This window comes from Bos taurus, chromosome 15, assembly GCF_002263795.3.
Source record: "Bos taurus isolate L1 Dominette 01449 registration number 42190680 breed Hereford chromosome 15, ARS-UCD2.0, whole genome shotgun sequence".
Taxonomy (NCBI): domain Eukaryota; kingdom Metazoa; phylum Chordata; class Mammalia; order Artiodactyla; family Bovidae; genus Bos; species Bos taurus.
Genome location: NC_037342.1, coordinates 46,572,351 through 46,600,115, shown reverse-complemented (window position 1 = coordinate 46,600,115; position 27,765 = coordinate 46,572,351). Strand labels below are relative to the sequence as shown.

Below are 27,765 nucleotides of genomic sequence, written 5' to 3'. Positions count from 1 at the left end.
TTAGCCCTAGAGCAGAGAACCAAAGACCTTCCTATTTCTGCAGGAGACGTGGGCCTAGGGACAGGCATTTAGAGGTGGCTTAGTTCTAGGGGCTCTACTCTCTTCTCCTGAAGCTTCAAAACATCAGGGCACATTTGGACTCTGGGTCTCCTAACCCAGCTGCTTGCCCCTCTTTTCATCAAGAGCTGGTTGTACCCTCATCTCCCCTTCCAAGCCCCATCCCACAAGAAAGCAACAAAACCATGGTGGTGAACACATTTATTTAATATGGGGGGTGGGGTATTGCTGCCTCTGTCAGTGTGTATAGGGTGGTAGGGAGACAACCAGAGGGACTTTCGCCCTGGAGTAAGAGGCTGTTCTGGCCCCAGGCTGGGGGGTGGGGAGCAGACTGAGGAGACGGGGAGGTGTGTAAGGTGGGGAGGGGAGGGTGAAGCTCTGCACACATCCTTGGGACCATGGTCCAGGCCCACCCAGTCACCAAAGCAAGAACCGAATAAATAAAGTGCAACCGTGGGGGGTTGGGAAGGGGGAGAGGGGGGGCACCGGGCACACCCACGCCCGCAGCCCACATTCAGTGCTGCCAGGTCTGGTCCATCTCCCGGCCAGACCATCTTGTCCAATCACCCCTATGTCCGTCCCTCCATGAGCCAGGCAGGCCCCCTGTGCAGCTACTGGAGGTAGCGATAGGCCTTAAAGCAGTGGTTGCCGGCGTCGGCCACCACCACATGGCCATCCGAGGTCAGTGCCAGGCCCTGGGGGCCATAGAGTGGCTCTGCAGATGTGTTGATATAGGACAGGAAGGAGCCAGAGCTGTCGAATACCTGGGGAGGGAGTGGAGATCAGAGGGAGAGGGAGAGGTGAGATCAGGCAGATGAGCGGCATTTGGGGAGGGGGGTGCATGGGGCCCAGTGGGAAACCTCAGCCTCATGCCACCCCTGGGCCTTCCTCACCTGGATGCGGCTGTTGCCCCAGTCGGCCACAATGATATTCCCATTGGAGTCCACGGCTACCCCCGTGGGAGCGTTGAACTGCCCGTTGCCCTCGCCATGGGAGCCAAACTTGAAGAGGAACTCCCCATCGGCACTGTACACCTGGCAGAGAAAAGGTCTGGGGGCTGGGGACCCGGCCTCGGGCAGAAGGCAGGGCCTTGGAGGAGGATGGGGTGAAGCCCCAGGGCGGAGGACCCCTGCATCTGCAGCTGTAAACCAGTTTCTTCTCCCTGGGCTTCACGTCCATGCATCCCACTGCCTACTGGACACCCCTGCTGATGTCCCTTGGGCAGCTCATCTTCCCCAGGAAGGCAGTTCATTCTATTTCCCAGTGACTGGCAACACCCTCGTGGCCACAAGTCACTCTAAACCCCACCTTCTCCTCTGCTTGACCTCTCGTTACTACCATAAGCCGCTGAGTCTGTGTCAAATTTGTACCTTGTGCATACACCGCCACTGCAATGGTGCTCAGCTGGATTACTGCAGAAGACTAATCTTTCTGCCTCTAGTCTCACCCCAGCCAGAGCGCTCTAAGACACATAAGATTGCATCACGTTCCTGCCTGCAATCCTTCAGTGACTCCTCATAACTCTTAGGAAGAGAGCAAGCCCCTTCAGGGAGTGAGCAAGCCTTGTTTCTTCAAACCATCTGAACTACCTGAACTACACGGGAAGAGTTTCCGCCTGCTTGGCTTCTCCTGTCCCCCTGTCTTCTGGTTAATTCCCAGTTGTGCTTCAGGTCATTCTCGGTCTCACCTAAATCAAGGGCTCCTGCTACACCCTCACAAGTTTACCTGCACTCCTGCAACACAGCATCTGCCACATCATATTACAATATCCTGGCACCTTTTTCTCAACCCCACTAGACCAAAATCAAGAAGACAGGGAACATTATTTGCTTTAACATAGTGATTATTCCCAGCTTTGAGCACAGTTCCTGGGACAATGCAGCCACGTCACAAATGTTTATTGAGCAAAGGAATGATCTTGGGGGAGAAAGCAGGGAGGTGACAGAGAGAGGGGTCTTGTGGAGGAGGAAAGGATGCTGGGACAGTGGCCATGGAGGGAGGGAGGGCACTGACCTTCACTGAATGGTTATGGAAATCCGTCACTACAATCTCATTCTTGTTGTTCACAGCCACAAAATGGGGCCCTGAAAATAAAAAGTGGGCTCTCTGGCAGTAAGCCAGGAGACTGAGCGGAGCGGGGAAGAACCTCTGTGATGACAAAGCTGGGCTGTGAGGAGATGGTGGGGTCTCTGGGATGATGGTGCTAGGGTACAGTAGGGACGGGGTCCCCTAGGGCCAAAATATAGGTGAAGGGGTCTTTAGAACTGGGGCATGTAAGGGAGTTCTCTGGGGCTGGGGTTTCAGGAACTAGGTCTCTAAATCCTCCTCCAATACCTGCAAAGTGGCGGTCAGTGGCCCCACGGCCCCCAAAACGGCCCACCAGCTTGCCATTGGGCTGGAAGGTGAAGACGCAGCAGGACTTGTTGTCGACCACAATGATATGTCCATTCCGGTCTACAGCCACTCCCTTGGGGCCCATGAGGCGGCCAGCTCCTATCTTGGTCTGCAGGAAGGGGTTACCTGTTAGGGGCTGCCTGGTGGGGTGAGCAGTCCCAACCTGGCGCCAAAACAGAACCTTAGGCTGAGGATGGATCACGCAGTCCAGGCCCTGACCACCAGGAGGCACTAGAATGGTCACTGCGGCTGGCCACCAAGGCTGCAGGGTAGAGTGACAGCAGGCCTCTCACCTTGAACTTGCCCTCAGGGGAGAAGATGCTGACCCAACGGTTGTCATAGTCTGCCACGATAATGTCTCCATTGGTGTCCACGGCCACACCCGTGGGGCGCTGCAGCTGCCCGGGCGAGCGCCCTCGGACCCCGAAGCGGAACTTGAACTGGCCTTCATTGGAGAAAACCTGGAGCAGAGGACCGAGGGAGGGAGAGGGCAGGAGGGGAGAGACTGTGGGCACAGAGGGAGCGGAGCAGGATCCTGAGGGAGGAGACCCCGCCCCATTCATTCATCACTCAACCAGCACTTCCTGACACCCTGCTTGGGGCACAGGGCAGAATCAGACATGGCAGACCTTAGGGGACATGCAGCAGAGGCGTGGCTGGGATCGTGAGGATGTGAAAGGGGTGAGGGGTGGTCAGGAAAGGCTCCAAGAGCAGGGGAAGTCTGAGTTAACAGCCTCATAATGACGCCAAGAGATGAGCCAGAGCTGGCGAGTAGAGAGAGAGGAGGAAGGTGTTTAAAAGAGTCAACAATATGCAAAAGGCACAGAGTCCAATATGCACACTACTTGAGCCCAGCATGGGCACTACTTGTCCAGTGCGGTTGGACTGCAATGGGCATTTCCGTAAACAACAGAAGAAGGCTTTATTCTGGATACGATGAGGAGTCACTGAAAAGCTCTGGGCAGGAGAATGACAAGATAAGATCTGACTCTGTGCTATAATATGAAATATATTTGGTCTTTGTCCCCAGTGCCTGGCACGGAGCTCTTCAAACCCTGAAAGAATTTCCTAATCAGTAGCAGTGTCTTTTGTCATTCACAAGGAGCCCCTTGTGGGTTTATGCTAATGAGGGACTTAGAGTGGGACCCCTGGATAGCTTCAGGATGAGGCTGGTCACCAGAAAGACCATCTGATTAAAGGGTCAGAACTTTCAGCTCTGCCCACCAACCTCCGAGAAGGAGAAGGGGTGGGGAGCACACATTAAGCTCTATGAATCCTCTTGAACAAGATTTGATGAGCTTCCGGGTTGGTGCCAGGAAGGTGTGTTCCCCAGTTCCAAAGGGACCAAAGCTCCTACACTAGGAGACCTCACCCTATGTACCTCTTTTCTGGCTGTTCACCTGTATCTTTTATAATACCCTTTATACTAATAAAGGATATGATAAACATAATTAAATGTTTCTCTGAATTCTGTGAGCTGCTGTAGCTAATTATTTGAACCCAAGGAGTGGGATGTAGGAGCTTCCAATTTACAGCTGGTGGGTCAGAGTACAGGCGACAACCTGAACTGTCGATTAGCCTCTGAAGAGGGCCATCTTACGGGGCTGAGCCTTTAACCTGTGGGTGTGATGCCATCTCCAGGTAGTATCAGAATTGAGGCAAATTCATAGGATCGCTGGTCAGTGTCCACTGAGAATTGAAGAATTGCTTAGTGGTGCTGGAAAAAGCCCATGGGAGCTTTTTACGAAACAGCACACTAGGGATTTCCCTGACACTCCAGGGGTTAAGGTGCTGCGCTTCCACTGCAGCGGGTGAGAGTTTGATCCCTGACTGGAGAACGAAGATCTTGCACGCCACATGGTATGGCCAAATTTTTTTGAAAAGGAGTAAAAAGAGCACTCTGGCTGCAGGGAGAAGTCAAGACTGGAAACTGCTGACTAGTCAGGTGCTGCAGTGATCCAGGGGAGAACTAATGCTGGCTTGGACCAGGGCACTTGCTGGAGGGAAGTAGATGGACTTAAGAGACATAAGGAGGAAGACTCACCAGGACTTGGTAGCAGACAAGAAAGGGTTAGGTGAGGGTCAGGGGAAAGGACCCTCCAGGTTATGAGGCTGATAAAGTAATCTGGACAGAATAAACCTTTCAACCTCTCACCCCTGCTTCTACCTCCCCCACCTTAGCAACATGGTCAGGTCTCCCCATCCTTAAAACACTACTTTAATGCTCTTCTTCTCTATAGCTAAGCCTTCCTGCTTATTCCTCACAGCCAAAACATCTCTCTCTCTGCCTAAGTCTTTGTTATAACTCTAGGGACACAAGGTAAATCAAAGCCAAGAGCAGCCTTGCAGAACTCAAGTTATAGACCTTGGTCTTGTTCTTGATCCAGACTTCTTCCCTCTTTAGTGGACTGAGGTCCCCACGCCTGCGACATCCCCATTTTTCAGGCCTGCTGGGATGCTTGAATTGGTCCCACCTATGGACATCACTTCTTCCTGAGATGGACCTTGCATCATGCCCTCCCTGTCTGACCAGAACAGCCTCTGGGTTCTGCCCTGGTCCCGTGCTTAGACAGCACTTGCCAGCACAAGAAGATAGGCAGTACGGGCTGAGAGAGACGAAAAGATGCAACCAGATCGGCAGTGAAGCAACACATCTGCGTCCTTCACTCCAAGCAGCTTCGTTTCTATCTCAACACTGAGGCTTTACGGGGGTCTTACTCTTCTCATCCTATCCTATCCCACCCCTTACAACTGGCCAACTCCAATTCACCTTCCAGTTCTCAGAATTCCCAGGTCACTTCTGCAGAGAAGCTTTTAATGGTCAATTCTACTACCTGAATCAACATATACAGTTAGGTCTCCATAATACACATTTTAGCTCTTTTTATAAGAACTGTCACTTCTGTAACTAAATAACTGCTAAGTAGCCTTGTTCCCCTCTAAGGATGTAAGCCCCAGGTGGGGCACGGACTGTGTCTGTTTCGTGTGCTGCTGCACTGCAGCACTGGTGTAGCAACTGGCGCACAGCAGACATTCAACAAACGGATGAATCCATCAGCTCACTCCCAGACCAGAACGGGGAGGACACCTCTCCTCGGGTACTGCACAGTTATCTCAAACTCACCACACATGAACGTGTGAGTTCATCAACTTATTCCCAGGCCCGTTCCTAAAAGGCAACACTACCTACCCAGAGCACCAAGCGCTGCAATTCTTGATCCCTCCCTCTCCTTTGATATCTGATGGCTCATCAAAACCTGTCATATTTGCTTACTTATCTCTAGAATCTACCAGTGCCCTAATTTGACCCTTAACATCTCTCTCTTATGCCACAGTAACAGTAAGCAACTTTAGGACCTGAGTCTACTTGGGCGAGAGGCTAAATAAAATAAAACAAGCAAACCAGTGATTCTAGTAAAGAATGAAAAGGGCCAGGGCCAAAGGCTGAGGGAGCTCAGAGGACAATGTGATTAATATTCTGCCTGCAAGAAATGAGGATGCTCTCACAAAAGAGCTGATAAAATTTCTGGACTCAGACAATTAATTACACAAGGATGTAATATAGCCAAATCAAACCCTTCATTCAAAAATCACAAAATGTTTTTTCTCTCCTGTCAGCTGATGCGGATTCAACACAAGGAGATTTGTCTTGGCCGTCACCATAGCCAGCTCCAAAGGAGGAAAAGTTCATGAGGACTCCAATCCTCATGGACCAAGGAGGGAGTCACAGTCCATCTGGAAGCCTGGCCCATACCAGACCTGAGGACCCCAGAGTGAAAGCAGCAGAAACCCAGCTTTAGAACTCAAAGCCAGGCTCCTAGCAGCTATGAGGTGTCTGTATGGGTGGGGGCAGGGGCCAGGAAGATTGCTGCAGGGGAAGGAAGTATTTGGAGTGAGGAGGGGGCTGCACTAGGCCCTCCCTCTTAAGTTCCCACCTGGCAACAACAGACAAGCACAATCCCTTGTTGGGGAGACAAAGTGACGTGTGTGTCCACCCCAGAAGAAGTTTCCCCAACCTCAACTTTTGTGCCAAAAAGCACCCTTGGCATACAGAGGAGGAACCGAGTTGGAAGGTGGAGGGTACGACAGCAGGCCTCATCACCAGCCCTACCCATCCACCTCGCTCCACTCCATGCTATGCAGGATGGACCCAAATGCCTCCCTGTGCTGACCTGAGCCTCTCCTTTCCTCTGCGCTTAGCAATAGGGTGGGAATAAAGGCAGGCTAAACAGGCTGGGGAATACACTCATGCGAGAGCCCCTGGCTCCTTCAGTCTGCTAGGAGGAAAGCAAGGGCCAGGTGGAGCTGAGCCTAAGGTAACAGACCTTTGCGAGAGCCGTATCTGTGACAGGGGTACTCAGGCAGAGGGTCGGGAAGAAGTTTAAACGTACACCGTGAAGTAAGGCTCAAGGACAAGTTTTGCTGTTTGACAAAACGTTTTCTAGAACTGAAAGTTTATAGTAGGTAGAAGCAATCCTGTGCAGTTATCAAAATCAAAATCCCATAGCTTCTGCTCCCAAACCATTTACAGCGTGACCTCAGATATTTCACTCCTAATATAGTCTCCCTCCAGCCCCTTTCTCCAGCTCCCTGAACAGCCCTCTCCAGCACCTTCCCACCTCCTGGCTTTTGTTTACAGCCCCCACCTGGACAATGATATTGTCAACAACAGCTAACGTTAGAAGGTTCACTCAGTGTCAAGCACAGTACATTATGTCAGACAGCTCTCTGAGGTACTCTTTTCCTAATTTTACACATGAGTTAACCAAAGATCAGAGGGGTCACATGACTTGTCAGTAAGTGGCAGAACTAGGATTCAAGTCCAGGTGTCTGGTTTCAGACCTTGAGCTTTGAACTGCACTGCTGCGTCTAGCACCCTGGTGATTGTCATAGGCTCTGCCCACTCCTAGGCTCACTATAAGGATCAGAGAGAGAAAACCACATTTTCTAGCTTTCTGGAGCCCAGAGTGCAGCAGAGACCACATCCTCTTGAGTGGTGGATGCTCCACTCAGGTGCACGAGGCACTAGGAGGGCCAGGGGCAGGACCGCCTATGAAATGCATTACGTTCTAGCCACTGGAAGGCACCGCTTTCACAAGTTACCCTTGTTTGGCCGTCTAGTCAACTGGACATTTGCAGAGACTAGCACAGATGATACACAGGCACGTTGGAAGATAGTAGGGGAGGGCGGAGCCTGCACCCTGGCCACACGGTGGTGAAAAGGGCAGATGTAAGCCAGCCAGTGGAGCCTCAGGTGGAGGCAGAGGGAAAGGAAGAATGAGCCAGATCTTCGGGGTCCAGGAGCCGGTCCGGCCTGACCACAGCCTGGGAGGTAGAGGCTGCTAGCTCAGTAAACCCTGGTGCCCAACTGTGAAGCTGCTGGTTACTGTTGTGGCCAGTGAGGTTGGGGTGGCAAGTGACTGGGTGAGGGGTGGTGCCATGATTCATTGTTCTTTAAGAAAAGGTACTCTCTGCAGGGTTTCACCTTTCCTTCCAGAGATACTCTGTTTCTGAGTAGGCTATAGCCTGAGAACCTCTATTTGCTGTTAGGGGAGAGCTTACCTGGATACATTGGTTGTTGCTGTCTGCTACGACTATGCGGCCGCTGCTGGCTGCGGACACACCCTGTAAATTGGTGAATTCACCCTTCTCCCTTCCACGACTCCCTGTGGGGAACAGAACAGATGGAACGCAAACAGACCAAAATTCACAGAGGTCATTTTGAGCCTCTGGCCCCACCCATCCCGCCCCGCCCCTTCTGGCTCAGCTCTCGGCCCCGCTGTACCAACTCGGAAGACTAGCTCATCCTCGATGGGGTTGTCCTTCCGTTTGCCGCCCGTGCTGTACATGGAGCTGGGCCTTCGCACAGCCTTCTGGCGCACGTGGCTACCCGGGCCGCCAGGAGACTTGACGCGGCGCTTGACGTCGTCCGGGGAAGGTGGCAGGTCCCCAGGGCGCAGGGCACGCACGCGGAAGGGGCTACCGCGCACCGGCTGTCCGTAGAGCAGCACCGAGAGGAGCAGCTCGCCTTCCGTACGCGCCGTGTACACCAGCTCGTACGTGCCATTCTTGTGGTCCACCACGGGAACCGGCAGGCGCGTGCCATCCGGGCCCGTGATCTCCGCACGCAGCTCAGCGCTGCCTGTGCGCACCAGCCGCCCATCCTTGTCTTTGGTAGTGACGGTGAGCGAGGCGGGCTGGCCCACCAGCGCCTGGCGCAAGCCCTCGCCCGTGGCTACTGTCTCGTGTGCAGTGGCACTGGTAGTGAGCAGTGCGCCCAGATTGAGCACCGATCTCCGCAGCCCGTCGACCTCGAGGACTAGTTCCAGCTGTGCGTTCTCATGGGGCCGCTCCGGAAAGGCCTGTGACGCCAAAGCCGCCAGCCGCTCTCGCATGTGCTTGCGCACCAGCAGCACCTCCGGGGCCGAGCCCAGGCGCAGTGCCTGCTCTGCGAAGCTGCAGCTACTGCCGATGTGTTCCTGACCCTGACGCAGTGTGTCTAGCTGGGTCTGCAACACCTGAGGAGGGGTTCCGGGAGGTCTGGGTGAGAAGACTGATGTGCTGGGGGTAAGGCTAGGGAGGGGGTGTTTCTTGTGATTCCTGATGAACTTGTACTATGGCATGAAAGAAATACAAGAGGGTGAGTATGGACAAAGGACACAGATGCCCGCAGCACCTACTGACCACGTGAGGAGGTGGAAAGCAGAGGCCAGGGGAAGGTGTGCACAGGTGTGGAAAGGCGGGGAAGGCAGCAGGCCGTCTCAGGATAGACAGCGGTGGGAAAGGGTGAGCAGACGCACCTTCTGCTTGGCCCCACAGATGGCCTCCAGGTCGCTGACCAGAGCCTGCTTGCGCTGCTGCAACGCTTGCTCCAGGTCCTCGAAGGCTGAGCTGATCTGGGCCAGGGCCTCTGCCTTGCGCTCCTGCAGCTGCTGGCTGATGCCCCCGACTAAGGCGATAGCTGCGGACAGCTGCGGCAGTCTGGGGAGGGGAAACATCTCACAGTGGGGCTGCTTGAGGGTGCCCGTGCCAAGCCATTCCTTCTCCCTGGGGACCCTACCGCTGTGCTGGGTGAATTCCCCTCCCTGCCACCTCCCTGTATCTCCACCCTCCCCAGGGTCTCTCTTCTGCCTCTGTGAAAGCACCACCCCACCAGCCCTCTTCCGCCAGGTGCCTACCGGCCGCGCACCGCCTCGAGCTGGCGCTGCAGGGCCGCCTTGTGCTGCTCCACCACGTCGCGCAGCAGCACCGTGCCATGCTCCCGGTGCTCGCCAGCTCGGCACTCCCCGCACATGGCCGTCTCACAGGCCTCACAGTAAAACTCCATCGTCTGGCAGCATAAGGACTCCAGTCAGGAATCCACTAGACACCAGACTTCTTTGTCCCCTCCCCTCCCCCACCTGCCCTCCTTGCCTCTCACCTACCAGGTGCATCCCCTTACCTGGACCACTTTACCCAGAGAAATACCCTCTCACCCACAGCCTCTCAGCCCCCTCCCCCGACCGCTCCTGCCCCTCCACCCCAAGTCCTGGCCTCACTGGGCCTGCTTGGGCCCACCTTGCCTTCATGGTTGGGGCAGGAGAGGGGGCGGCCAGCCACTGCGCTGAGGGGGTGGGGGTCCTCGGGGTCGTGGGCCCCATCAGGTGCCTGCTGCATGGCCTCCATGAGGCTGCTGATGAAGAAGTTGTTCTGCAGTGCGGAGACGCCCTGCTCGGGGAGGATGGACGTCTGCCGGCACACCGGACAGGACAGTGTCAAGCTCTGGGCAGGGATGTAGTTCTGGAGGCATCTGGCCAGGGAGGAGGGGGCGTCAGAGGAATGGAGGGGTGAGGTGGCGTCAGAATGCCCCCCCCCCCACCCGCTATGGGTGCCAGTCCCTCTCCTCTCAGGTGTGCTGTTACATTCATTTGGAAACCGCTCTGGCTGGCACACGCATCCTGTCCTGCCAGCAGGGGTAAGAGGCCTCTCTCTCTCACAACTGAGTGGGAACACACCCCTGACGTCTCAGAAGAGCAGACGTATTGGCATTCCTCACAGTGTGCACAAACACAGGTTCACCTTTCACAGGTGTTTACAAACCCTTCTCACAGAAAATGTGCGACTGCCTGTCCCCACCCCCCTGCCATTAACTCATTAAACATTTATTGACTGCCTACTCTTGCCAAATTTGTGCCAAGCTCTGGGAATACAAAGATAAACCACAGTGCTATCTCTAAAATACTTCCAGTTTATAGAGGAAAAAAAGTAACAAAATTAGAGTTTGTAGAAGTAAACAGTGTGATGATTAAAAGCAGGAGTCCTGAAGTTAGGCTGCCTGGGTTCAATTCCCAGGTCTGTCACCTATTACGCTATGTGACCCCTGAGAAGTTACTTAACTTTTTATGTACTAAGGACCCCTCCTTTGTAAGATGGAGACAGTACAGGCTTCACAAAGTATGAAGGATTAAATGTAAAGTGCTGACAACGCCTGACTCACACAAAGTGCTATATAATGTAGACTATTAGTATTTGTTTTTGTTCAGTCACTAAGTCGTGCCCGACTCTTTGTGTCCCCATTGACTGTACCACACCAGGCTTCTCTGTCCTCCATTATCTCCCAGAGTTTGCTCAAATTCATGTACGGGTATTAGTATTACTGATCATTAATATAAGGAACACAAGGACATCCCTGGTGGTCCAGTGGTTAATCCCTAGTGGTCCAGTGGTTAATGCCCCTCACTGTAGGGAGCCAGGGTTCAATCCCTAGTAAGGGAACTAAGACCCCATATACTGCAACTAACCATGGGCACTACAGCTACTGAGCCTGCATGCTCTAAAGCCTGCACGCCACAAGTGGAGAAGCCCATGTGCCAAAGACCCAGCACAGTCAAAACAAATAAATAAATATATGGAACACAGAATATGTAGTAATAAGGAAATTCACAGAAAGGGCATCTGGCCAAGGGTGGCTGGAGTAGGTAGCCAGGAAGCCAGAAGAGGAGGTGACTTAAGCAAAATCTTCAGGGACAAATAATTGTTTATCTGACCAGAGAAAGCAGGGAGAGGAGGAAGGGGGGTCCAGATACAGAAGGTGACCAGAAGCAGCACAGTATGACTAGGACATTATAAGCAGTTCGAGGTGGCTAGAGAGGACTCCAAGGCAAGGAATGGTAAGGGAAGTCTGGAGAGAGAGGCAGAGTCCAGCTCATGGAGGGCTCCTGGGCCACACCGAGGAGCTTAGAAGTTATCCCAACAGCAGGAGGGCGTTGCAGGAGCATGATAGAGCCAGGTTTACACTTTATCAAGCTCCTCTTCACTCTCTCTGTGTGGAAGGTAACTGTGAATATGATGAGACAGCAGCCAAGGGGTGGTAGCATCTTCCTCCCTAGCACCCAGCTACCATTTATTAGGTGCAATGTGCCACTCACTGTATATTTGATGCTTGTTAACAGACTCAGAAAAGTTAAGTGCTCCAAGATAACAAAGCTAGTGAAACACAAGAGGCAGATCCAAGGTAATGCATGTGCTTATGCAAGATATTCTTGTATAGTCTAGACAAGAGGTGAGGAAGACCTGGATTTAGGCACTAGCAATGTAGACCACGGAGAAGGCAATGGCACCCCACTCCAGTACTCTTGCTTGGAAAATCCCATGGACGGAGGAGCCTGTTAGGCTGCAATCCATGGGGTCGCTAAGAGTCGGACACGACTGAGCGACTTCACTTTCACTTTTCACTTTCATGCATTGGAGAAGGAAATGGCAGCCCACTCCAGTGTTCTTGCCTGGAGAATCCCAGGGACGGGGGAGCCTGGTGGGCTGCCATCTATGGGGTCGCACAAAGTCGGACACAACTGAAGTGACTTAGCATAGCAATGTAGACCAAAGGACAACAGAGGATGAGATGGTTGGATGGCATCATTGACTCAATGGATATGAGTTTGAGCAAGCTCCGGGAGATGGTAAAGGACAGAAAGCCTGGTATGCTGCAGTCCATGGGGTCAGAAAGAATCAGACATGACCTAGCAACAGAACAATAACAATGTAGACCAAAATGGAACAAATTTGACAAGTGTTTAAGAAGTGCAGCCAGTGGGAGGTGTTGTCTGATTAGATACAGGGAGTGAAAGATGAGCCTGGGTTGACTCCCAGGATCTTAGCTTAGATGACTAAGTGGATGGTGGTGCCATTCACCATGATGAGAAACACAGAAAGAGGACTAGTTTACAGGGAGGTTCAGCCTTGGCCTGGTTGAGTTTACTGTAACACTGGGACATCCAGGCAGAGGGAATCAGTAGACAGCTTGGGGAGAAGGCAGGTTAGAGAGGGAGGGAGGCCACCAACATTCAGATGGCTAAGGGGATTACAGTGCCAAGAGCAGGACCCAGAAAATACTGAATGAGGAGAGCAAAGAGGAACGGGCAGAGAGACAGAAGGAGAGACGGTGTCAGGGTAGCCGAGTGGAGCAATTCCAGAAGCAGGGAATGAGTAGTCATCAGTGTCAAAAGCAGCTGAGTCAGGGAAGGCAAGGATGGGAAAATGTTGCCAACTGAAGAGTGAATGGGAGGTTGGAAGTTTGAGTAAAAAGGAGATTGAGGGGTTGGATGGCAGCTGGGAAGGACAGAGGGACAAAGCAGAGTTCTTATCTGTAATGGGAGGCTTGAGCATGTATAAATTGATGAGCCAGCAGAGGAGGGAGGCAAGAGACTAGAAGACATGGGACAAGGTCTGGGGATGGGAGAGTGGCTCAGGTTGGCTTGAAGAGGAGGAGCAGATGGATAGAGGGAGGGGGAATGGAGGTGGCTGTACTTGAGCACCAGGGGACAAATTTAGGATGCCTAACTTGCTTCAAGGAGAAGGCAATGGCACCCCACTCCAGTACTCTCACCTGGAAAATCCCATGGACAGAGAAGCCTGGTAGGCTACAGTCCATGGGGTCCCTGAGAGTCGGACTCGACTGAGCGACTTCACTTTCACTTTTCACTTTCATGCATTGGAGAAGGAAATGGCAACCCACTCCAGTGTTCTTGCCTGGAGAATCCCAGGGACGGGGGAGCCTGGTGGGCTGCCGTCTCTGGGGTCGCACAGAGTCGGACACGACTGAAGCGACTTAGCAGCAGCAGCAGCAACTTGCTTCAGGCAAGGTTAGCGGCTGAAAGCAAATGAGTGGGTGAAGGCGGGTCCAGGAGGACAAGGAGGCTAGGATTCAGCACTGAAGGGAGGAGGAGAGGGGTCTTGCTAGAAACAGACTGATGGCGCTGTGTTTGCACACGTGCTAAGTCGCTTCCGTCGTGACTGACTGCTTGAGACTCTATGGACCATAGCCTGCCAGGCTCCTCTGTCCATAGACTTCTCCAGGCAAGAATACTGGAGTGAGCTGCAGTATCCTCCTCCAGGGCATCTTCCCAACCCAGGGATTAAACTGGCGTCTCTTAAGTCTCCTACATCGGCAGGCGGTCTCTTTACCACTAGAGCCACTGTGTTTGGAGACCACCAATTTGTGGAGGGAAGATCTGACTGGTGCAAAGTTTCCCATATCCTCAATCTCCCCTCTTAATGTTGTCTACACCTCTTGATCTGAATTAATTATCTTATTCATTTAACAAACACCACGTGCCAGGCACAGTTCTAAGTGCTTCACAAATATTAACTTATCGGTGACCTAGTTTCCCCTTCGGGTGGTTTTGGTCTCATACTCCACATTCCTCGGGGCCAGAAGGTGGGGTTGAGTCCTCCCCACCCCCAACTGGAACACTGCTAAACTCTCCTTCTTCAGCTCCTTGGAAGCTCAGGCCTTCTGTCTACAACACCCCACCTTGCTGTTGTCTCTGCTGACTTAATGGTTGCTTCCCCATAAGTCTTCCTCCTGGCTCACTCTCTTCTTCTATTACTCACCTCCCACCCTAACACACACTCCTGCCCTTATTCTCAATGACTCTGACATCCACAGAGTAACCCACCCACCATCAAGATTTCTTAGTTCCAGGGACTTCCCTGGTGGTCCACCGGTTATGACTTTGCATTCCCAATGTAGGGAGTATCAGTTCAATCCCTGGTCAGAGAACTAACATCACACATTTGTGCATGACGTGAGGAAAAAAAAAAAAAAAGATTTCTTAGTTCCTAAGCCTCTGTACCCCCTTATCCCCAGGATTTTTTTGTCTACTTAACCTCAACCATCTACTCCCATGTTCCCAGCACCACTATGTCTCATCAACTGTGAAGTCTGCATTTCAACCATTCCGTTTAGTTTCCCCTGTAGCTCTCTTCCAAGCTTGCTGAATCTGGGGTTTACCCTGCAGAATACCTTTGAACTCATCAAGAACCCCATCCTCTGTGTTGCTCATGCTTGGCTTACGAGCGCTTCCTAACTGGTTTCCTGTTTCCACTCTTGCTTCTGTAGAACCCACTCTTCCACAGCAGCCAGAATGAGCTTTGAAAAACCCAATTTATGTCACATTATTTCCCTGCTAAAGAAAATCCTCCAGGGTTTCCCATTGCATTTAGAACAAACTTCAAACACTTTCCTAAAACTGCCAAGCTCCCCCATGAACTGTTCTGACTCTTTCCTACCTCACTTCACCCCACTTTCCTCCTTATTCATGCACGATGGCTTCTCCTCCAGTCTCTGAACATGCCCCAATTACTCCTTCCTTAAGGCTTTTGCATGAAACAGTGCAAAGATGATCCCCATGCCTGGAACAATCTGCACGTGCCTGTTTCCTTCTCATCCTCAGGTCTTGGATCAAATGTCACTTCCTTGGAGAAGCCTTCCCTGATGACTCTCTGTAGACTAGCCCCTGGCCCAACCACCCTCACCTGCTCCCTATTTATTTCCTGGAAAACAGTCCAAACTGTGACTCTCCTGTTTGATTATTTGCTCGCCTACTGTCCATCGCTTCTCACTAGAGCATAAGTCTTTGAGAGCAGGGACCAAGGGATAAGTGAATGAGTGAGTGGTAGTTGGTAGAGAAGACTCTGCAGTCAAATCTGGATTCAGACCTTGACTATTTAACTTGCTGCAGAGCCTTGGAAATATTTCTTAATTACTTAATGACTCTGAACCCTAGTTTCCTCTTCTTTAAAAATGGGGATAATAAAGTATCTGTTGGAAGGATTAAGTAAATCAATACATGTAAATCACTTAGCCAGTCCCTGGCAAATAGTGAGCAATCAATACATGGTAGCTATTGTTATAATTTCTCAGGCACTGATTTTTTTCCAGGAGTGCTCAGTGATCTGGGTGTAGGAGAAGGTGTGGAGACATCTAATTACAGCTCAGATCCAGGATTGGGCTTCTGCCACATGGGTTTGGAAGAGGACAAAGGTGTATGGTCTGCATAGGATTCAGAATGGGTAGGAAAGACAGGGAGTCCAGGAAGGAGCGGGTAATTGGGAGAAGAGGGAGCCGTCAAGGGCATTAGATATCTACCCCCAGTCAAAGCTGGTGTACTGAAAGTGGAGTGATGGGAGCCAAGAGTGGGATGCTGGAGCTTGTGGCCACAGAAGAAGTGGCATTATTTTGGGTGATGGCAAGATCCAGGGTGTCTTTGGGAGGGTGTCTGACTGAAGTGGTATGGAGGGCATCCCTGGAGAAACAGTCAAGAACTAAGGGGCATAGGTAGGTAGTAAAGTCAGCCAGGTTGATGTAAGAATAGACAGGAAGGCTGAGACTGCTTCCAGCTGATGAAGAGGAGAGACAGCAGTAGAGCTGGAACCTGAAAGAGCAGGACTGGAAGGGAAGAGCATCCCTGGGGCAGAGCTGGGCTCAGTGAAGGGGCTGGGAGGGTGGGGTGGAGGCAATGGTGACAAGACCCAGGGATCTGGTAACTCACCGCAGAACAATAAGGGATAAGAGAGAGACAATACTGTCAAAATACAGATGTGATCATGCATGAAACCCTTCAAAGGCTTCACGTGGCTCTCAGGCTAAGAACAAAATTTCCCAAGTGGTCAACAAAGCCCCTCTCTGTCTGAGTTCCAGCTCTGTCCCAGGCCACTCGCAACTGCACTCACTATGCTCCAGCCTTGCCGGGCTTCCTCTAGAGCCTCTCACCCAATGCAGGTACCCATGCCACGTGGCCTCCCTGTGTTCTGCCTTCTGCCTGGAAGGCTTTGACCACTCCCTTCACTCAGTTAACTCCCATCCAGCCTCTGGATCAGACCTTAGGGAAGCCTTCTCTGATTCTCTAAATTCTAACAGATCCCATCTTAGCACTTTATTTGCAGCACTCATTCAGGGTGCAATATTACATTTATCTGTATCAATATTACATTTATCTGCAATATTACATTTATCAGTAGTCCGGCTGTATGATGATTTGATTACTATCTTCCTCTTTCACTATACTGTCAGCCCTTTAAGAGCAAGGATCATATCTGTTTTTGCTTATCACTGCTTGCCCAGCACCTGGGACAGGTCTGGTTCATAGTAGTTGCTCGATAAATAAATATTTGTTGAGTGAATGAATAATAGATAGAGGCCCAGAGGCTGGGAGGGGTTGCCTTCCACTCAGTACCTCAGGATGACAATGAGGATGGGCAGGGAGGATAGACCTAGCTTTGAACATCCTCCCACTGGTCAGAAATTTCTGGTGCCAGAGCTGGTTGAGAGCCTCAGTTCTGTTTGATTTCTCTGGTGATGTCGAAGGCTGCCTCAGGGTTTGGGCAGGGGCACAGAAGGCCCTGTTCTCGGCAGGAGGCGCCACCCAGTGTTAGGAAACCACTGGTCCTCTCGCAGGTCCAAACCTTCATCTTCTGTAGGTCAGGGTTCATCTGCTCCCCTCCACGTGTGCACACATCTCCCTCACCTCTTACAGGTTTACACACGCCACTCCCTTCTCCAGAGGGCCTGCAAGGTCCTCATCCCTCCCCAGTACACACCCCCTCACCTTTCACAGAAGGTGTGCAGACAAGGCAGGACCTTGGGGCACCGGTACCGATCCAGGCAGATGCTGCACACCAGAAACTGCTTGTCCATCGGCTGGACCTCCGGGCCAGGGCTGTCCTCCCTTTTCGCCATGGTGCCCACGGGTGGCTCCTGCCACTCACACCAGCCTGTACCCAGAGAGATGGTCAGCACCAGGGAAGCCAGCACTCCCTTCCTCCGCGTGATCCCCACCACCCACAGTCCCTGAAAAGCACTAGCCCCATTTCTTCCCTGCCGGGAATGGAGCAAGGTGAAGTAGCTGGACTGGGGACCCTCTGAGCCTACTGCTCTGGTCAAAAGCACAGGCATCAGGTTAGACTGGACTTCAAACCCAGCTCAGCCTCTTCCCAGCTGTGTGACCTTGGACAATTTATATATCCTCTTTGTGCTTCAGTTTCCATAATTTGCAGTTATGGGAATACTGATCCCTACTTGAAATGGTTGTTTTGAGGATTCACACTTGTGTCGGTCAAGTACAGTCAAGTGCACAGTACAGGGATGTACACTTTCACTGACACACCCGCCCTTTATCTCCTTTGCCTGCCCTAAACCCTCCCCCAGGAGGCTTTTCTGATAGAGTGTCTCTCCTCTGGCCACCTACAGCCCCTCTAGCAGTGCTCTGATCCACCTCCCAGCACAACTGCCCAGGGTCACATTCTTCTCCGCATCCAATCAGTATCCAGGTCTCATGGATTCTGCCTCCCCAATATCTTATCCCCTTTACTCCAAATGCACAGATACCACCCTCAATTCATGCTGTCACCAGTTCTCTCCAACAATACAGCAACAACCTAACTGGTGTCCTTGTCTCCTTGCCTGCTTGTCACCAATCCCCCTTGCAGCCAGAATGAAGCTTCTAAACACGGATTCCATCTAGTCACTAACTCCCTGTTTAAATTCTTTCAATGGTTCTCCATTGTCCAGAGGACAAAGTCCAAACTCCTTAAATTGGCCAACAAGGCTTAGCTTTGTCTGGCCCATACCTCCCTCTACAACCTCACATCTCATGATTCTGTGAGCAGTCACACTGGTTTCTTTTCAGTTCCTGGAAAACTCCTTGTTCTCTTTTGCTTCTGGGCAGTCACACATTCTGTTCCCTCTGCCTGAGATCCTCTTCTAACCCCTACTTCGTCTGACTAATTTCTTGCTTATCTTTCACGTCTGCGTGTAAATGTCACTTCCTCCAGAAGGCCTTCCCTGATTTCCTGAGGTCTGGATGAGGTGCTCCACCTTTGTGTCATTCTGCACCCTGTATTTCCTCCATCCTGGCCCTTATACACTACACTGTAATTTTCTTGTTGTTTCTTGGTTTCTTCCACTCTATACAGAGTTCTTGAAGAGAGGTATTATATTTTATTCATTTTTAATCCTAGCACTTAGCACAGAGTCTGACATAAGGATTGGTTTGTATTTATTGAAGAAATTCAGTAATTCAATAACTATTAAGTGCCTACTTTGTACAGGCACTGGGGATAGAGTGATAAATAGAACAGATATGGTCACTGTCCTTGTGGTGGGGAGGTGGTGACAGATATTTAAAAAGTAAATAAATGAATATATATATATATAATTACAAATTTGGGGAAGGGAGTGCTATACAGAAGAAAGGGTGCTATGAGAAAGTTATGAGGTTTCAGTTGGGTGATTGAGGAAGGCCTTTCCAAGCAGGTGATTTTTAAGCAGAGTTTTGAGGGGCTAGAAGGTAAATGGCAGGGATGAGGGTAGAGGCATTAGGGACTGAGGGAGGGAATTTATTCCAGGCTAAAGGAACAACATGAAGGAGAGCTCTTAGGCAAAATGGTCATTGAGAACCCGAAAGGACCACATGCTTAGAACAAAGGAATAAAAGACTGGAGGTGACTCTGGGAATGAGATGACAAAGGACCTTGATGTTAAGAATCTGGGTTTTATCCCAAATTGGGAGGGAAATGATCCAATTTATAAAAAAAAAATAAATTAATTAAAAAGCTATTCTGGTGGCCACGAGGATTGAAGAAGAGCCAGGTGGAAGCAGGAAGACCCCTTGGGAGGCTACCCCAGTTCTTTAGGTAGGCTGATGTTGGGTATTAGCAGTGTGTTAGTTGCTCAATCGTGTCTGACTCTTTGTGACCCCATAAACTGTAGCTCTCCAGGCTCCTCTATTCATAGGAGTTTCCAGGCAAGAATACTGGAGTGGGTTGCCATTTCCTTCTCTAGGGGATCTTCCTGACCCAGGGATCGAACCCAGGTCTCCCAGTTTGCAGGCAGACTTTTTACCATCTGAGCCACCAGCCTATAAGCAAAAAGGTGGACTGAGCTGAGAAATAACCATAAGGTTGAGTCAAAAGGATATCATGATTGACCAGATGTGGAGAGGAAAGGAATAAGGCAATAAGGACTCACAGGTTTCCCGCCTGAGCAGATGGTGGACTGTGCCCAGAGACAGTGAAGCTGAGGAACTGATTTGGGCCGTTCTATTTTAGCCACATTATGTCTGAGATGTGATAACCCAGGTAGAGTTGTCAAGTAAGGAATAGAATATAGGAGCTCAAGGGAGAGGTCTGGACTGGTTTTGGACTTGGAAGCACTGGCATATTAAGGATACTTAAGGCAATGGTGGGGCTTCCTAGGTGGCTCAGTGGGTATAGAATCTGCCTGCAACGCAGGAGATGCCAGAGACTCAGGTTTGATCCCTGGGTTGGGAAGATCCCCTGGAGAAGGGCATGGCAACCCACTCCAGTATTCTTTCCTGGAGAATCCCATGGAGAGAGGAGCCTGGCGGGCTACAGTCCATAGGGTCACAAAGAGTCAGACACAACTGAAGTGACTGAGCATGCATGCATGCACAGCAATGATAATGGATGGGACCATTTAGAGACAGAGAGTGAAGAGTGAAGGAGAACCCAGAGGGATGGGAGGAAGACCAAGAGTGTATGCTGCTGCTGCTACTAAGTCACTTCAGTCATGACTGACTCAGTGCGACCCCATAGACGACAGCCCACCAGGCTCCTCTGTCCATGGGATTTCCCAGGCAAGAGTACTGGAGTGGGTTGCAAGAGTGTATGGGATCAAGGAAATCCAGGAAAGAGATTGACTCAAGAAAGGAGGAGCAGTGGAAGAAGATAAAGACTGAGGGTATCCAACAGATTTGGATGTGGTGGAATGGAAAGGGCAGAAGCCAAGTCAGAGTGATGGAAGGATGACTGGAGATGAAGAGATTAACATAGTGGATGCAAACCATTTAAGAGAGAAACATGGGCATGCAAGGAGGCAGAAAGATAATCAGACTACTTCAAAACAGGCAGTGACGAGGGGCAGGCCATCCCTTTCTGTGCCCAGCTCAATGCAGCATGGGCCTCTCTAAAGACGAATGAATGAATGCAATGGGGCCAGTCCAGAGCCCTCTTCAGGTTTGTGGAGGGGCAGGAGAGAGGCTCGGCTGCATGTGTCTCATGTTTATGTGAGGGTGGGCATGGGCAGGGTGGAAGGCATCCCTGTGAGCATCCTCCCTGATGTGGGCACTGGGATTCTGAGGTTCCTTCTCCAGAAATGATGGGTTCTGAATCTGGAGATTTAATACAAAGACAATAACCCAGCAGGAAGAGGACAGATTGAGGGTTGGCGGAAGGAACAGGAGGCCAGGGCCAAGCTGATGCTTCTGTTTGGCAAAGGGCAGGGCTGGGAGGAAGAGTAGGAGTGGTCCACCCGGCCCTTCTTGGGCAGCTGGAAGTCAGGCTCCGCCTCTCTCCAAGCCCAAGGGGCTCTCCCAGCCTGTCACACAGGGGCGGGGATTGGGCTCCATCCAGGCACTGACAGCTCCTCCCTCCCTTCCCCTTCCTGCTTCAGTTCCCCACCCAGACATGCTGGGCACGCAGCCGCTTAGGTCATACCCACTCCCCAACTCCCTCATCCCCCGCCCTCGCCTAAATCACTAGGCTCCCTTCCTCTCCTGGGCTTCTGCTCCCACCACTCCCATCTCATTGCCCCCAAGGTCCTATAGGCCATGGTTTAAATGAACTGTTTATCACAGCAGACATTTGGAAGATCTTGAACTCAGAGCTGAGATTTCACCCTGCTTCCTCAGGCTGCCTACTGCCATCTCTGCATCCCTTATCCTTCCCATCTTTTAACTGAGGTTCTAAAGGTTTCCTCTTTCAGCATTCATTCAGCACCTCTGCTAGGTCTGGGGATACAAAGATAAATAGTCACAGCTTAGCCTTCATGGATTCCACAATCTAATAAATAAGAGTAGGTAGCGGTTCCTTTCTCCAGGGGATCTTCCCAACCCAGGGATCAAACCCAGGTCTCCAGCATTGCAGGTGGATTCTTTACCGTCTGAACCTCCAGGGAAACCCAATAAATAGATTACTGCAGTGCAATATGGTGAGGGCTATGATGGGGAAGGACAGATTGCTAAGAGTCACCTAACCTAGATCCTGGGCAGGGGAAGAGGGTACTAAAGGTTGGAGGTCAAGGGAATTCTCCAGAAGAAAAGGCCATTCAAGAGCTCCAGGATGGGTAAGAGTTACACAGAGCATGTCTTTTGCAACAGGAGACTGAATCAAACACTGTGACAGGGGAGGGCTAAGAAATGAGATGGAGTAAGCAGCAGTTAGATCACAATGTTTTGTTGGTCTTATTAAGGAATTTAGACTTGACTCTACACTGGTAGGGGGTTAAGCCTTTATCCAAAGAGCAAAGGAAACCTTTTAGGGGCAGGGTGGGGAGGTGGAGAGAGTTTAAGTACAGGGTGAGGGAGAGAGGAGAGTAAATTTTTGACTGCAGTGTGGAAAAAAGATGAAGGGTGTCACAAGTAGAAAGTTAAGAGACTGCCATGATATTCTAGAGGAGAGATGAGAGTGACCTTCATTAGTGGAGTAGCAAAAGGGAGGTGACAGAAGTGGATTTCATAGCAAGAAATCCCAGAACTTGGTGACCAGTTATTAGATATGAAGAGCAGAGGGAGAAGAAAGAATTAGAGATGATTCATAGTTTTCTAGCTTGGAAACTCTGAAAGACAAGCAGTTTGAATGGGAGGGTGACAGGCTCAGTGTTTAGTAAAAGGAATCTGAGGTGCCTACAGGACTTTTGAGTGGAGAGATCCAGCTGGCAATTGGAAAGATAAGCTGGAGCCTAGGAAAGAGGTCTGGCCTGGAGATAATGAATTTGGAGTCCTTGGTGTAGACATGGTGCCTGAAGCTATCGAAGTGGATGACATCATCCAGAGAGGGTATAAGATGAGAAAGGAAAGCCTGTGACTGTGCCCCAAGGAACTTCAACATTTAAGGAAGCAAAGCCTGCAAACAAGCTGAAAAGATGTAGCCAAAGAGGCAGGAGAATCAGGAAAGATATCCTGAAAGCAAAGGGAGAAGACAGCTTCATGGATAAGAGAACAGTCTTCACTGTGAAATGCTGCAAAGAGTTCCCATGATCTAAAGCTCTAAAAGAGCTGGTATTAACCCCAGGGAGTGTGGTTTCTAAGGGCTGGAGGAAAGGATGCCAGATCCAGGGGGCTGAAGAGGAAGTTGATTGTGAGCAAATGAAGACAGCCAGTGCTGATTCCACTAGATCTCTGACATCTGCAAAGGATGTATTTCAAGGCTTTTCAGTTTCTCCAAATTCTCAAGCAGCATCTAATTTCCTCCAGGACTTCCCCCTACAACCTCACAGGAGTCCCAGTATAACATTACTTATACAGCTATGAGTAAAGGTGGGTGACCAAGGCATTGTTAAACAGTGGCTGCAAGAGGCCAGTTAGGTTCACTCACTTCTGAAAATGACTTTCTCCTGTTCACTAGCCTCCAAGTCTACTCGATCATTTGAAGCCTCAGCAAAATGACAAATGCTGCAGGTTACTATCTCTGGGGTTTCCCTGGAACAGTTGAAACCTTGGAGGAGGTAAAGTCCTCAAAGCCAAGGAACCCTTGCAGTAAGATTGGCAAGGAAGGAAAGTGATGAAATTTGCAGTACCACTCTCCTCGCCCCCTACTGCTAGACTGAGTAGGTGAATGAACCATTCAATCAGCTGATCAACCTATCAAGCAATCAAATTTCCTGGGCACTCTGGACAAGGCCCTTAAAACAGTTACTGGAGAAACAATGCTGAAACAGACACACTCCCTGTCCTTTACAAGTTCTCAGACTAGGGTGGGAATCAGACTTGTAAATATATAACCTACAATGTGATAAGTGTCATGATATTAACATATTCAAACTACAGTGGCAGCAAAGAGGAGGAAGTATCTAACTCTGAAGGTAGGGAAGGAGAATAAAGAAAACTTTCGGAAGAAGGGATATATGAACTGGATCTTGAGGGACAAATAGGATAAGTACATTGGGAAAACAGTGAGTCAAGGAACAGAAGCATGAAAGATTAAGAAACATGGACCAGTTGGGCAAGAGAGCAAGATTCAAAAAGACAGTGGCTGTACTTGATGTTATCATGACCCACTTGATGTCAGTTCTCTACTTGCCTCTCTGGCTGCTCCTTCACTGTCCATTCCTTATCTGTCTAGTTCCTCAGGGCTTTGTTCTAGGGCCTTTTCTCCCCTCACTTTCATACTCTGGGAGATCTCACCATCTCCCATGGTTTCAGTTACCATCCACTTGCTAACGACTCCCAAAGTCTTATTTCCTATGCAGAAAACTTTCTTGAACCCAGACCTATATATCTAGCTGTACCTAGGACATCTGTACAGAGATGATGCTAGAGACTAGTCTAAAACTGACTTCACTTTCCCCTAACCTATTCATCTTGCTGCATCTCTCATCTCAATAAAAGCCACCACCGTCCATCTAGCTCCATCAGCCAGAATCCTGGGAGTCTTCTCAATTCCTTCTCGTCCAGTTTTCAGATATAGGCTATGACTATATCCTTGCTTCTGTTCCTAAAATGTGTCTTGGTTAAAGGTCAGGAGATTCAGGGGCTAGTCCTGACTCTAACTAACCTCACTAATGCAAGGTAAGACTCTGGACAAGTTCCTACTCCATCCCCTTACTTGCAAATTGTGTGTGTGGGGGTGGCATATCTTTCTCTTCCCCAGATCTGAGATTCCCAAGGTTCTCTGTCCAGCCAAAGGTCTCTACAGATTGTAATATGTGTCCATGATCAAATTCAACCTTGTACAACCTTGAGTATTTGATTTCTGGTTTTCACAGCAAGGCTAGGTGTGTTAGATAGTGGTTGTAGTTGTCTACCTCTCTTACTGAGTTGAGGGCACCAATGACACTCCTTCTGAACACCCTCTACCCTAGCCTAGCAAAATGATTTTGCTCTGTTTTTCTAAACACAAATACTATACAAACTATGGGCCTTTGCTCAGGCTCTTCTCTCAGCAAGAATGCCATTGTGCCCTGAGTGGCTGAGGCAGCACCTGGCACACAGAGGTGCTCAGTATATGTTGGTGACAAGAGAGCCATGTTTAAATCACTGCAGTTCCCTCTCACCAGACAGAGAGGCAAAATCAAAGGCAATAACAAGACAAGGAAACAAAGTTCCAAGGAAAAAGACCTCCACTCAACATAAAGAAGCTTCCCCATAGCAGAAGGTAGTAAGTGCTCTGTCACTGGAGGCATGCAAGCCAAGGGAGGCAGGGCACCTGTCAGGCCTGCAGCTGATTCCAATTCTGCAGCAAATCACAGCCCTGCTTAGGGGATGAATGGGCACTGATGAGCTGGACAGACAGGCAGGGAGAGACCTGTGAAGACCTCTGCACCTGCTCCAACCTCCCAGATCTCATCTTCCTCCAGGGGCCAGTCCTCGTTTATGCTTTCCACATCAGAGACCCTCGCACAGGAACAAGCCCAGGACCTGCCTTAAGCGGACTGACCTCCCTGGGGTGCAGCCTGCCCCTCCAACCTGCAACCATCTGTCCCTGCAGGATTGCAGCCCATGATCTGAAGCCAAGTCCAGAAGGGAGGAGGCCAGAACCAGGGAGGAGCCTGGGGTCCTCCAGGCGGGGCTCTGGCTGCATGGGAAACAGAAGAGTCCTTTCCAACAAGAAACAGCCTCCGGATGAGGCTGCCCGTCCTGAGGCCAGGGCTAGAGGAGGAAACGTTGTCCTCTATACCCGCCGATGGGCCTCTAGGTGCCTGAGGACGGAGAGGGTAGCAAGGGGTGGAAGTGTCTGCACCAGGGAGAAAGGAACCCTCAGACAAGCTGGGCCACTAGATTCCAGAGTCCCACTCAGCAACCCCACCCGCGCCCCCACCCCCCATCATCCTCGGCCGCACTGTTCGACACCCTCCGCCAACATACACAAGCTCCCAAACCCTGCGCTCTTCTAAGGAACCATCACCCATCCACCCGCGCCTCCCCCCTCAAACATGGACCTCACGTGAGCAGCCACAGCCCGAAGAATCCCCCTACGGCTCTCACGGACAGGGACACGCCTCACGTGGACAGAGACAGGCACAGCTTTTGAAAAGCATCTATGCCCCCACCCACAGCCACTCGGACAGACACATCGCCGCTCCGACCCAGACCCGGACCCGGGCAGACAGGAACACAAACGCACCCCTGGGGGCCGCCCGTCGCACTCACCGCGGCCAGGCAGGATGGGAGGGCCAAGACCAGGACTGCGGCCACTCCGAGGGGCCCGCGGCGCTGCCCCTGCTGCCAGCGCCCGTCTGCCCGGCCGTGCCCGCGGCGCCGCCCCACGTCCCGCGCCTCCGCCTGTCCCCGCGCCGGCGCCGCCGCCGGACCCGCCGCACAGGCCGGAGGGAGGGGCCGGGGCGGGGCTGCGGACCAGCCGGAGGAGGGGTCGGCTGGGAGACCGAAGACCCACCCACGCTCCGCCCGCCGCCGCGGAGGCCCCGCCCGCCCCTACCCCACCCGCTCAGATCCCCCGACTCCCCTGAGGCTCCTGCAGGCGGTGCCTCTGCGGTCGGGCTGGGCAACCCTTGAGCCAGATCCCGGATCCCGGATCCTCGATCCCCGCCAGCTGCCTCTGAGTCCTGACGGTTCCAGGAAAGGGCAGCTTAGTCGGTCTCAGGGACTGGGCGGACGCTTCATTACGAAAAGGCGTCTGGGCAGCAGGGTTTTCGGACTCTGGGAGCGGGTAAGGGCTGCCTCCCGGAGGTGCCCTTCCAGGCTGTCTTGGGGGGCTCCTACGGACTATGCTAGTGTGGTCTCTGCTGAGCCGGGGAGACAGGGATCGCCTGTGCCTCGGCGCGGATCTCTCGGCGACGAAAGAGCCCCAAAGTGGAAGGGCAGTACCCAGAGCTCTGGGAGAAGGGGCTGACGGCCGAGAAAGATGGGGCTTGATTTGGCTCAAAGTGCCTGGCTCTCCCTCAGGAGCCCCCTCGCGAGGAAATTATGGTTCAGACCATCTAGCGACTCCCTTCCACCATCCAAGACCAGAGCGATTCTCAGAATCATCACATTGTGGAAAACCAGTCCCAGTGGAAAATAATAAAAAGTGTAACTGTTAGCAGGGACTGCTTATTATGTGCCAGACACATAACGCATCACCTTAAATATATGATCTTCTTTAATACTCATCATCTCAATAGGTAGCTTCTTTCATTAGCCGTGTTTTGCAACGGAAAGAACTGAGGGTCCTCGGCTCCCCAGACAGTAACCCTGTTCACTCAGGTAGAAAGGGCTGGAAACAGGGTTTGAGTTCTGCTTGTAGGTCCTGGCTCCAGTCACTTGGAGCCTCAGAACGTTTCATGTTGAAGTATCCCAGTGACCCATAAGCTGGGGGGCCACCACTCAATAATCAAATTTGTCAGATAACTGCAGCTTTTGAGGTAGAGGACCATGCTGAATTCTGGAGCATTCCTTGGCTAAGGGATATAGGGCAATGGTACCTGGACCCTCACTAAATGAAAATGCTGTTAGGGAACTTTCTTGCAACACACAAGGTTCAGGTTTGGGCTCAACATCTGGGTGCAGCAGGGACCCTGGGAAGTGCCTTGACTTTCACCTGCCTCAATTCTGGCACAGGTGCTCTGGTGTCTGTGAATGAGCCTCAGGGTTCATGATTGCTCTGTAATTTGGGGCCAGGGCTAGGAGACTACCCAATATGAGGTGACTTGGGTCTGTAGAACACTATTTTAAGCCTCACAGGCTTCTTTCCTCAACCCTAAATGTCCTTCATGCCATCAAATTTCTGTTAAGGCTTCAACAGCTCTCTGTACAAAGGGCAAGTCCTTAAGCAGCCTGAAAACGCTCAGCATGATCTGCTACCTTGCCTCTGTAGTCATCCTCTAGCCATTCCCCCTTCATTTCTGCCAAGCTAATTCCTCCCAGTTCCTACTCAGGGCCTTCACATACACTGGCATCTTTGCCTAAGATGCTCTTCCCCTTACTCTTTACCTGGTCATCATTTAGTTACCCTCAGTTCTCAGCTTTCAAGTTGACATCCCCACCTCTATCCATCTAGGCTCCATCCAGCATCCATCCTCTGTGCTTCTGTATCCTAGTA

At 51.3% G+C, this 27,765-nt stretch overlaps 1 protein-coding gene across 2 annotated transcripts; it reads right to left on the bottom strand.

Annotated features, from left to right (window-relative positions):
• Positions 1 to 243: 243 nt before the first annotated feature.
• On the bottom strand, positions 244 to 26,049 carry TRIM3 (tripartite motif containing 3). Of its 2 annotated transcripts, none has more exons than XM_059874869.1 (12): positions 25,852 to 26,049; positions 17,319 to 17,484; positions 10,009 to 10,240; positions 9,630 to 9,781; positions 9,252 to 9,432; positions 8,237 to 8,969; positions 8,014 to 8,117; positions 2,745 to 2,912; positions 2,392 to 2,560; positions 2,071 to 2,141; positions 951 to 1,091; positions 244 to 821 (listed from the first exon to the last, which is right to left on the bottom strand). In XM_059874869.1, the coding sequence occupies exons 2-12, from the start codon at positions 17,447 to 17,449 to the stop codon at positions 669 to 671; spliced, it is 2,235 nt and encodes a 744-aa protein (XP_059730852.1). In that variant the 5' UTR covers positions 17,450 to 17,484; positions 25,852 to 26,049; the 3' UTR covers positions 244 to 668. The 2 variants fall into 2 exon arrangements, with proteins under 2 accessions (XP_059730852.1, NP_001094627.1); NM_001101157.1 differs by having other exon boundaries at positions 25,878 to 25,975.
• Between the last annotated feature and the right edge of the window lie 1,716 nt (positions 26,050 to 27,765).

Coding starts and splice junctions, on each gene's coding strand:
- TRIM3 (XM_059874869.1), bottom strand. CDS start 17,449: ATGGCGAAAAGGGAGGACAGCCCTGGCCCGGAGGTCCAGCCGATGGAC. Junction 9,433..9,629: donor CTCGAGGCGGTGCGCGGCCG/GTAGGCACCTGG, acceptor TCCCCTCCCCAG/ACTGCCGCAGCTGTCCGCAG. Junction 2,561..2,744: donor CCCCTGAGGGCAAGTTCAAG/GTGAGAGGCCTG, acceptor CCCTTCCTGCAG/ACCAAGATAGGAGCTGGCCG.